The 10,544-nt window shown below is 49.4% G+C and overlaps 1 protein-coding gene across 1 annotated transcript; it reads right to left on the reverse strand.

Annotated features, from left to right (window-relative positions):
* Positions 1–5,434: 5,434 nt before the first annotated feature.
* On the reverse strand, positions 5,435–10,544 carry C15H11orf91 (chromosome 15 C11orf91 homolog). Its single transcript, XM_086341100.1, has one exon. It carries the CDS (start codon positions 7,371–7,373, stop codon positions 6,870–6,872), a length of 504 nt encoding a protein of 167 aa, XP_086197226.1. The 5' UTR covers positions 7,374–10,544; the 3' UTR covers positions 5,435–6,869.

Raw genomic sequence — 10,544 nt, forward strand, 5'->3', positions numbered from 1 at the left:
GCTTCTCTCAGGACTAACAATCTGTTGATGGAGAAGTCATGATGCAAATATCTGGTTTCACCCTCTGTCAGATTTGCTGTTCCATCTAGCTCAAACAAGTTACCGCTGGAGAGGATGAACGTCAGTCCCCCACCCCATGGGCTGTTTCCTTTGTTCACCCTCTACGCTGATGCCCTGAGAGTACAAGCTGCTAATCTGATTGGCTGAGGTCCAGGACATTCCCTGGGCCTTGCATCATCCGTGGTTGACACTCCATGCTTCCACTGCAGGGGGCACAGGTTGGATCCCTGGTTCAGGGCAACTAAGATCCTACAAGTCCAGTGGCAAAAAAAAAGCCTGCCTTCATGAGCAGATAGCTAGGCTCTTCTTTCCTACCTCTTCCATGAGGGTAACTAAGTGGGCAGACAAACCAGAAGCAGCAGGGAGCTTCAGTCATACCTTCAGCCCAATTCTGAGTGTCCCAAAGCAGCTTTCCTTCTAGCTCAGCTATCAGTGATTTTTCCTGTTTATCTGGTGGTGTATTAGTAAATGTTTAAAAACCAACTTTTTATGGAGGTTGGAAAGAGTAGAGAGGACAAGAACAATCTGGATTTGTACATTTGCCAATTTCCATAGTGTAAATACTCTCACTGTGGCCAGTTTCAAAACACCAACATGGACATTACTCAGAAGGAATGTAACATTAGTACACTGTTATATAATATTTCGACCATACAGACATGAGAGCCATAAATAACTTTAAGAGCACGGGTAATTGTAAAATGGAGCAAAATAATTAGGGAGTGCTGGATTTTGAATATTTATTACCTTCATTTTAAATATTGTTTAATTGTAAGTTGATACAAGTTAATTTTTAACAATGGCTGTATTTAACAACCGGCTTACAAAATTCCTCAAAATTTAACCATTGGCTTTCATGAGCTGTTCCAGCTGGCTCCAGCATGCCACTGCATTTATCTAATTATTCACCTGGACCCTTATCTTGTTTTCAATTACCAAGCATTCTTCTCATTGGTATACAGCCTCTTCCATTCCATTCTGTTCAGGACGGACTGAGAATCACAGGACCTGCCTCCTCCACCATCCTGACAACAGGACCTGTGACCAAAGCCATGGGATGAAGGGACAAGCGATGGGGCTGAGTGTGGGCATTCCTGGGACCTTGACTGTGATACCATAAGACTGTCAACTCATTCTCAACATTGGGAGACAACTCAGCGCACTCCCAAACTATGTCCTCCCGGTATTGAACCTAATGTTTCCTTCTGGTGACTCACTAGGGCTTACCCTATGTCTGTGCCCTTTTACGCTGCAGGAAGGCCTGGGAGAACCTTGACAAGCCTGACTTCCACTCCTCACTCTGCCATTCCCTAGCCCTATGCCCAGGGGTGGAGGAGGGTATAAGTCACTACACCTTTCAGAGTCTCTGTCCCCTTATTTGTAAAACATGCCAAGAATGGTTCCTATATCACAAGGTGCTAGTAAGAATTATTATTTTTTGCCATGCCATGGGGTTTTCTGGACCTTAGTTCCCTGACCAAGGATTGGACCCGTGCCCCGTGCAGTGAAAGCATGGAGTCCCGGTACTACTAAGAAGTAGACTGTTCGTGTCAACTGCCTCCCTCTGTGCCCAGGATGCACTTAATCAGCGGCCAGTTTTATGAGTCTGGATGGATGGGGGTGAGGGGCAATGGAGGCTCTGGGGAAGAAATGGGAAATGCCCCGCCTCCCCCCTCCCCGGGTAGCTCTGCCCTCCTTGAGCTTGCTGCTGAGTTTTCCTGACTTTCATTAAGAGTCTCTAGCTCCCCTCGCTGGACTTGCCAGCCTGAAGTTTTCTAGAACAAGGGAGATTCTCTTGCATCAACCAGCCTGGGGTAATGGGAATCTAGCTTCCTCCGAGAGAGGGGAGACAGGACCTGGAATGCCCAGGGTGGGAGGACTCCCGGGGATTGTGAATTCTGGGGTTGTGAACTCCCACAGTTGTGAATTCTGAGGGACTGTCCAGACTTTCTCACCCTATACTGGGTTTTGGAAACACTCAAATTCGTTGCTAAGGTTTAGAACCTGGGGGCTTTGGCCTGACATTGGGCCCATACTCCTGGCTGTGGGCAGCAGTGGCTGAAACGACCCTGCAGTCAGGCAGCAGCTCTGTGGCTGGCCAGCCTCTGCCTGGCTCCCAGTACCCGTGCCCAGGGTCTCCAGCTGGGCCTCACAGACATGCACATTTGTGTCCTCAACCTGCTGGTCACTGCACAAACTCTGGGGCAAGTGTATGTAGCCTCTGGGGCTCCCACCACCCCATCTATCATCATTGGGTGATAACCTCATGCTATTAAGGATAAACCATCTCTGCTTCCATCCAAAGCCAATCTATTGAAAACCCAGGGCTTCCCTGGTGGCTCAGTGGTAAAGAATCCACCTGCAATATGGGAGACTTGGGTTCAATCCCTGAGTTGGGAAGATCCCCTGGAGGAGGGCATGACAATTCATTCCAGTACTTTTGCCTGGGGAATCCCCATGGATAGAGAAGCCTGGGTGGCTACAGTCCATGGAGTAACAAAGAATCGGACATGACTGAGCAACTAAGCACATTAAGAATAAACCATCTCTGCTTCCATCCAAAGCCAATCCCTCTACTATAAACTAGACCTGACCCCTCTCATCCACTCAAGGACACCATTCCAGCAATTCTTCCTCTCTCTGAAGCCATAGGTTAAATCCATTTCACCTGTCTTCACTAATCAAGTTTAAGACTCGCATGTCCTCCCAGCAGCATGAAGCCTAAACAATAAGATGTTTGCCTGAGTTATTGCCCAGAAACTTGGAGGCTAATTCGATCTGAATGGGTTAAGATTGGATAGGACCACTGACCCTCTAACTGGGACTGCACCAGGGTCCACTCAGGAACTTCTTGGCATCAGAGGGCCCAAACCTCCACGCTCAGAATGTGCAGAGGTGCGTAGGCGAGTTATACCTGCACAGGAGGACAATTCCTGAATCTTTTCCCAATCACATCCCCACATTCCCCACACCTCCAGCTGACCTGAATCATCTTTATTCGTAACCCCATAAATACCCTAGCCCCTTGCCTCTTGGGGGCAGACTTATGACTTGTTCAGGCTCTCCTCCAGTTGTCTCACAAATAAGACCTCTTTTTGCTGCAAAGATTGGTGTCTCAGCATTTGGCTTGTTGTGAGTCAGGCAGAGACCTCTTCTACTTTGTCAGTTTTTGTCCCTCTACGGGGTCATTCTCTATCAGACAAATACATGGTGATTTCTCCTTTCTTAAAACACTCTTATCTTGATCCTGCTTGCCCTGCCAATTGTTTCTATCTCAGCTCTTGTTGCTAAGTCACTTCAGTCATGTCCGACTCTGTGCGACCCCATAGACGGCAGCCCACCAGGCTCCCCCGTCCCTGGGATTCTCTAGGCAAGAACACTGGAGTGGGTTGTCATTTCCTTCTCCAATGCTTGAAAGTGAAAAGTGAGAGGGAAGTAGCTCAGTCATGTCCAACTCTTCACGACCCCATGGACGGGAGCCCACCAGGCTCCTCCGTCCGTGAGATTTTCCAGGTAAGAGTACTGGAGAGGGGTGCCATCGCCTTCTCCGATCTCAGCTCTATCTGAAGCTGAACTTCCTATAAAGGCATCTACTTCCTGTCTCTAATTCCTCTCCTCCCATTTTCAAACAACTGCAGTCAGGCATCAACCCCTTTTGCTCAACCAAAACTGCAAAATCACCAATACGAAATCGAAATCGAAATCGAAATCGTGTTGCTAAATCCTCAGCATGTTGCAAATACTCAGACTCCTCTTGACCAATCAACGCTATTTGTCAGGCTCGCTCTGCTTCTCCCTCCTACTTCACATGTCTTTGAAGACACCTGGCTTACCAGCTGTTGTTGTTTAGTAGATAAGTTGCGTCCAACTCTTTCGACCCCATGGACTATAGCCGGCCAAGCTCCTCTGTCCATGGGATTCTCGAGGCAAGAATACTGGGGTGGGTTGCTATTTCCTTCTCCAGGGGATCTTCCCGACCCAGGAATCGAACCCATGTCCCCTGCACTGGCAGGTAGGCTCTTTACCTCTGAGCCACCAGGAAAGCCTGGCTCACCAGCTACTCTTTTCTAATGTCCTCTGAAAGAAGCCCAAACTTCACAGATTCTTCAGCTACGATCTAGGCTGTTGGCATAGTGAAGACACAAGGGGGTCGAGAAGCTAAGCACCCAAATGTTATACTTAATGGAAGATTTAGGTTTTGTTTTTTAGGCTGCACTGTGTGGCATGCAGGATCTTAGTTCCCCCACCAGGGATCAAACCCATCTCCTCTGCATTGGGAACATGGAGTCTTAACCACCAAGGAAGTCCCTGGAACATTTGTTCTAGATCAAAGATTTGTTCTATCAATATGTTAGCCTTCGTGTGCTTGTGCCACTGGGTCCTTGCTCCTCCTCGCCACAGAGGCAGTACCTGGCAGCAGGGGACCCAGCGAGGGGGAAAGGGCAGGAATACCGCACCATTGCTTCTCACTTAGCCGCATTAATTCCAACAACCTCCTAACTGTTTTCTCTTCATCCTTCCTTACTCTGTTCTCAATATAGCACAAATCAGAACTTGTTACTCATCAGCTGAAAACTCTCTACTTTCCATCCCACTCAGAGTAAAATCCCCTGGTCCTTACCATGTTTGTAAGGTCCCATGCAAATGGACCCTCTCTGCACCCATCCCTTCCTCCCTCCCCTTACTCCTGCCCCAGCCATCTGTGCTCTCTGCTGACCCTCAAACCTCCCAGCGTGCTCCCACCTTCAGCCTTTGCACCTGCCCTTCACCCTGAAATGCTCCCCTATGGTGTCTCCTGGCTATTGCCCTCAATCTCCATCAAGCACTGTTTACATGTTCTCTCTTCAAGAAACCCTGCTTTCCTCCCACCCTCTGACCATCCTCATCCCTACTTTTTGTTTTCCCCTTCACCTGTCATCTTCTGATACCATATTTTGATTTACTAATAATATTTGTTGTCTGTATCCCCACCCCCAATCCCAAGAGCCTAGGAGGGTGCCTAACACATAATAAGCACTCAAATATTTGACTATATGAATGTCTAGGAAGGACTGTGCCTTTCATCAGATTAGCAAAGAGTTTTGTGCTCCAAAAAACATTTAAAAATTATAAAACATTTCTAAGGACTAAAGCTGTTTGAAACCAAACTAACCCCTTGTTACAGTCCTCAAAGAGCCTTTCTGAGTAGGGACATGGCAATAGAACCAAATATATGTTGCCCTTGGCTTTTTCCAATCCCCCTGACTTGACAGTGTTGGGGATCCCCTCCTCCCCTGGTCTTGGAAGCCCCTGAATGCTGGCTGGGCAGCAGCCTCCAGCCCCCATGAGAGCACTACCCCCCAGCAGTGGCACAGACAGGAGAAAGACCATGAGATTTACCATGCAAGTGGGCACTGTATGTGGAGTACGTGCTGGGAGCAACGAGAACAGCAGTAAATACAGAACAGAAAATAACGATCTTTGAAATGACAACAAACAGGACACATTATCTAAGCACTAACACCTAAGGAGGCGGCTGCCAGACTCTGGTGGGCAGCTCCTCAGGAGAGAGAGGCCGACTTCTTTCCAGGCTGCCTGGTCTTCAGACCTTGTAACTTTTCATCTTTCAGTGCCTTCAAGAATTTATCTGCAGAAGACCAAAACAAACTTAGATGTAGGAGAGAGAAGGGCTTTTTTCTAACACTTCCAAAGCTAGCTTTGGGGAAGCAATCATGTGCTTCCCTACATGAGTCCCAAACCTATTCAGACCCAAGATGGGTGAGGGGGTGGGGGAAACCCCTAAGAGCCAAAACACATCCAAGTGGAGAAATATGTGGTTGAGAAATCCAGGACTTGGAAAGTCCAAGTATTCTAGGAATTTTCTTCTTGAGGCAGTGGGGAAGGGGACATAAGAGAGTGCTTGATGAATTGGGGACCGTTCCCATAGCCACATGTACCTAAACATGTAGTTTATTTCACAATGGTGGGGATGCTCTTTCTAGACCCATCTGCCCTCCTCCAGTGGTCAAGTGCTAGACTTAGCCAGACCAGGTGTTGACAAAGACAAAGTCTGTTGAACAGCCTATGGCTCCTGAATATTCCACAGTGCAATCTGGTCCTTCTGGGAGTAAAACTGGATTTAACAACTTCACTCTGGAACAGGGAGGACTCAGTCAGTTTGCACACTAGAGGAATCCTGCCCACATCAGCACACCTGGTCTGCCCTGGTCTGTCCAAGACTTTAGACCTAAGATCAGATGGCAGAGGCCAGGACCCTGGTGAGAGGGCAGCCAGGGGCATCACAGGAGGTGACCTTCCAGCATTGAGAAATGGATGATCCCAAAGCCCCTCAGTGAGTGTCCTCAGCCTTCTAGGTCTTGCACCTCTCCCTAGAGATCAAACGACCCTCACCTACTTCCCCTCCTTCTACTGAGGACCCCAAGTTAAGATAAACACTGAGCCAGGTCTCTAGAAACAGGGGTTGTCTGTGGGGGTGGACCCCCAGTGTACTACTGTGCAGGAGGCTTAAAGTTCAACCTGGGGGTTGTGATGGACCGAGTTCCAGGTTTAGAGCTCAGAGTTCAAAGTAACAAAAAGGCTCAGGGCGGAGGGAGGTTGGAACTTGGGGCAAAAGGGTCCAGATTCACGGTGGAGGAAGAAATTGGTTGAAATCCAGGATGAAGTGTCTGGATTCCGGGGTGGGGGGAGGTTTTGGTTTGGGATTTGGGGTTCCTGGGAACTGGAGTCTGAGCCTAAAGGCCACACTGCGGGTGAGGGGTTCAGGGGGCACGGAGCCAAGGAGGGAGCCGAGGCAGGCTAAGGCGCCAAGGTCACGCACAGCGCTGGGAGTCGAAGCCGTCCCCAGTTATGGTGAGCAGCTCCAGCTCCTTAATCCGGATCTCCAGCTCGCACAACTCCTCGGGGTGGGAGGCAGAGGCTAGCCGGGAGGTCGTGGGGCCAGGAGCCAGCGGGGAGGCCGCTGCCTCAGGCCCCGACGGTGGAGAGTAGAAGAAGCGCAGAGGCTCGTAGGGGATGGAAGCCAGGCCGGAGGGCCAGGGCGGGGGACAAGGGCGCTCACTAGGGGGACCCAGGCCGGGTGGCGGCGGGGGCGCTGGGGCCGAGGGCCCCTGGGGCAGTGACCGGCCCCCCGCCGCCGGCGCCCCTCCCGCCGGCGCCCCTCCAGCCTTCAGCGGCACGAAGAGCTTTTTCCAGATGTTGAAGTCGCTGAGTGGGGACGAGGAGATGCCGCGGTCGTAGAGGGAGGGGAAGTAGAGGGGCGGAGCCGGTCGCTGGCTCATCGTGGGGCTCTGGCTGCCGCGCCGCCCCTCCGGCATCGTTTGAATGGGAAGCTGCGTGGGAGGAACCCCGTGCCAGGAGACGCGAGCCCGGCCCCGAGTCGCCGGGATTCCGAGGTTCCACAGGCCACGCCCCGAGGGAGCGGCCCCGCCCCCACACAGTCGGGGTTTTCAAGTCCGGCTGGCCACGCCCCAGAATGTGGCCCGCCGACGGCCCCTGGAGTGAGAAAGACCATCCTAGTAGAGGGACTGGGGAATCGGGCGGATCCGGTCTGTTGTGCTGCTCATCCCCTACCGGCGATCACTCACCGTCCTCGACGACAGCAGCTCCACGTCCTCCAGACCCCGGCCAGGTCCCGCCCCAAGACTCCCGCTACCACCACTGAATTTCACAAGCCTCACTTGTGTTATTGCACCCCTGACTTCTGCTCTCTCATCCCACTATGCTGCTAAGTCACTTCAGTCGTGTCCGACTCTGTGCGACCCCATAGAGGGCAGCCCACCAGGCTCCCCCGTCCCTGGGATTCTCCAGGCAAGACCACTGGAGTGGGTTGCCATTTCCTTCTCCAATGCAGGAAAGTGAAAAGTGAAATCGAAGTGGCTCAGTCGTGTCCGACTCTTAGTGACCCCATGGACTGCAGCCTACCAGGCTCCTCCATCCATGGGATTTTCCAGGCAAGAGCACTGGAGTGGGGTGCCATTGCCTTCCCCGGCATCCCACTATAACCTCATCCAAAAGTAGGAAGCCGGGAGAGGAGACTCTGAGAGGAGACTTTCTTCCGTCTTCCTGTCCTTTCACGTGTTTGTGCCTGCGTGTGTGCTCAATCGTGTCAGACTCTTTGCGACCCCATAGACTGTAGCCCACCAGGCTCCTCTGTCCATGGAATTTTCCAGGCAAGAACACTGGAGTGGGTTGCCATTTCCTAGCCAGGGGATCTTCTCCACCCAGGGATTGAATTTGCCTTGGCAGGTGGATTCTTTCCCACTGTGCCACCTGGGAAGCCTCTCTCCTCTTATAGGGAGAAAAAAAAAAAAAAAATCCTAGAAACTTGCCCCCTGCATCAGCATACTTCTCTTACCACCCCTCCTTGCAGAGAAGTCTGGGGAAACAAGTATCTGACTTTACATTCTCTGTAACAGAAGAAGCAGGTTGATGGGAATAGCTGTTAGAACCAACCCAAGTTTTCACCAAATTTCCCAGTGTTGTGGACAATTCTGGGGAAAAAAAGGAGAGCGAGCGAGCCTCTTATGGATTTGTAATAGATCTGACCTAGGTGTCTTTAGTGAAATGCAGTTTAGTTTTCTTCCAAACATTGCCTATCAGGAGCTAAAAGGCAGTCAACAAACCACCAATAGGAAATTCTACAGAGCAACCCTCAAAGAGCTCAGTTATTTAAGGTGACTTGGATATACTGCCCAAGGACATGCCCAGCTCATTTAAATAGTAGCCTGTATTAGTCATAGAGGGAAAAACCTCTGCCTAATGATATTGAGGTGAATGAACAAAGATGGGTAGGGGCCAGTTTAGTCTGTTGGTCAGTTAGATCAAGATCTGAGTCAGATCCAGGTCCAATAGTAAATACTGTGTGGGTGTATGTGTGTGTAGCAGCAAAGCAGAGTCAAATGTCTTGGAGTGGTGAGTTGCTTGACTTCTAAGGTGGTTTTCTGCAAAATAAAAGAACCAGGCGGCCTCATAGGGTTGTTTCTGATGATCAGATGGAAGACAATAGTGTGTGTGAAGAACTTGTAAATGTATGTATTCTGTCCAAATATAAGAGCAGTTCCCATTGATGGACTTGTCTGAAACTAAGAAGCTTTTTCTTCCCATACTCACCTGTAAGCTTCTTGAGGGTGAGGATCTGGCCCAAGGATCTTATAATGCTGGCATATAATAGTGGTGGTGGAATGGCTTAGTCACCAAGTCGTGTCTGACTCTTATGACCCCATGGACTGTATGTAGCTCGCCAGGCTCCTCTGTCCATGGGATTTTCCAGGCAAGAGTACTGGAGTGGGTTGCCATTTCCTTCTCCAGGGGATCTTGCCAACGCAGGGATCAATCCCAGGTCCCCTGCATTGCAGGCAGATTCTTTACCAACTGAGCCACCAGGGCATATAATAGGGCTCAATAAATATTTGGGCACTTTTAAAACAGTGTTATGTATTGTGGGACCTGAAGGAGATCAGAATATACCACCACAAAATACACCACTTTGGCATAAGAATTATTTTAAGTTGAAGTTAATTGAGAAAAAACAGACACAGGAGTTACTCTGTCCTCTCCTTTTCTGCCTAAAAGCAGGGCATAAATTTCCCCTTTTAAAGGTTACAGAATTTCCTTTGTAAAGATAAAATAAATTTCCCTTTGTGGAGGTGTCCCCAACCCCCTCTCCCACGCCAGAATAAGGAGACAACTCTTATCACTGGAAATGGCCCTAACTTGAGACTGCATAACAGAGCCTTACCAAACAACCTTTATCTTCCATAAGTCTCCCCCATTTATTGGGTTGGCCAAAAAGTTCGTTTGGGTTTTTCTGTAAGATCTTACTAAAAAACTTGCATCAACTTTTTGTCCAATCCAATCTTTACCTTCCCACAGTGTACCCAGAAATGAAAATCCCTGGAAACCCAAGCCCTTTCCCTTTGTCTTGTTCACAGTCTATCTCCCTTGTTGAAATGGTTTATGAGCGCTCAAGCCTAAACACTTCTTTGGGTTTTCACTACTGTTGTGTAAGGCCCACATGTGTGTGCATAATAAACTTTTTCTCCTGTTAATCTGTCTTTTGCTGCTTTAATTCTCATGACCCAGCTACTGAATCTAAAGTAGCAGAGGAGGTTTTTTCCCACCTCTACAGAACCGTAGTAATGGTGAGAACCAGGGTCTGAGACTCAGACCTGGGACCAAGCTGTGAATCCACTGTGTATTTGGCTGTGTGGGTCAACCTTTCTGAATCTCAGTTTTTCATCCATACAGTGGGAATAGTAATGGTACCTACTTGCTTGGGTTGGCAAGATTAAATGAGACAATCTAAGTACCTGGGCATAGTACCTATATTAGCTCTTGTTACATGTTGAAGATCCTTAGAATGGAAAGAGACTTTGCATTCAGTTCAGTTCAGTTCAGTAGCTCAGTTGTGTCCGACTCTTTGCGACCCCATGAATCACAGCACGCCAGGCCTCCCTGTCCATCACCAACTCCCAGAGTCCACTCAA

This window comes from Bos grunniens, chromosome 15 (assembly GCF_055505025.1).
Source record: "Bos grunniens cultivar Pamir isolate PY7600 chromosome 15, Bosgru_T2T1.0, whole genome shotgun sequence".
NCBI classification, from domain to species: Eukaryota; Metazoa; Chordata; class Mammalia; order Artiodactyla; family Bovidae; genus Bos; species Bos grunniens.

Bases quoted from the DNA above. Each gene is read 5' to 3' on its own strand.
- C15H11orf91 (XM_086341100.1), bottom strand. From the start codon at position 7,373: ATGCCGGAGGGGCGGCGCGGCAGCCAGAGCCCCACGATGAGCCAGCGA.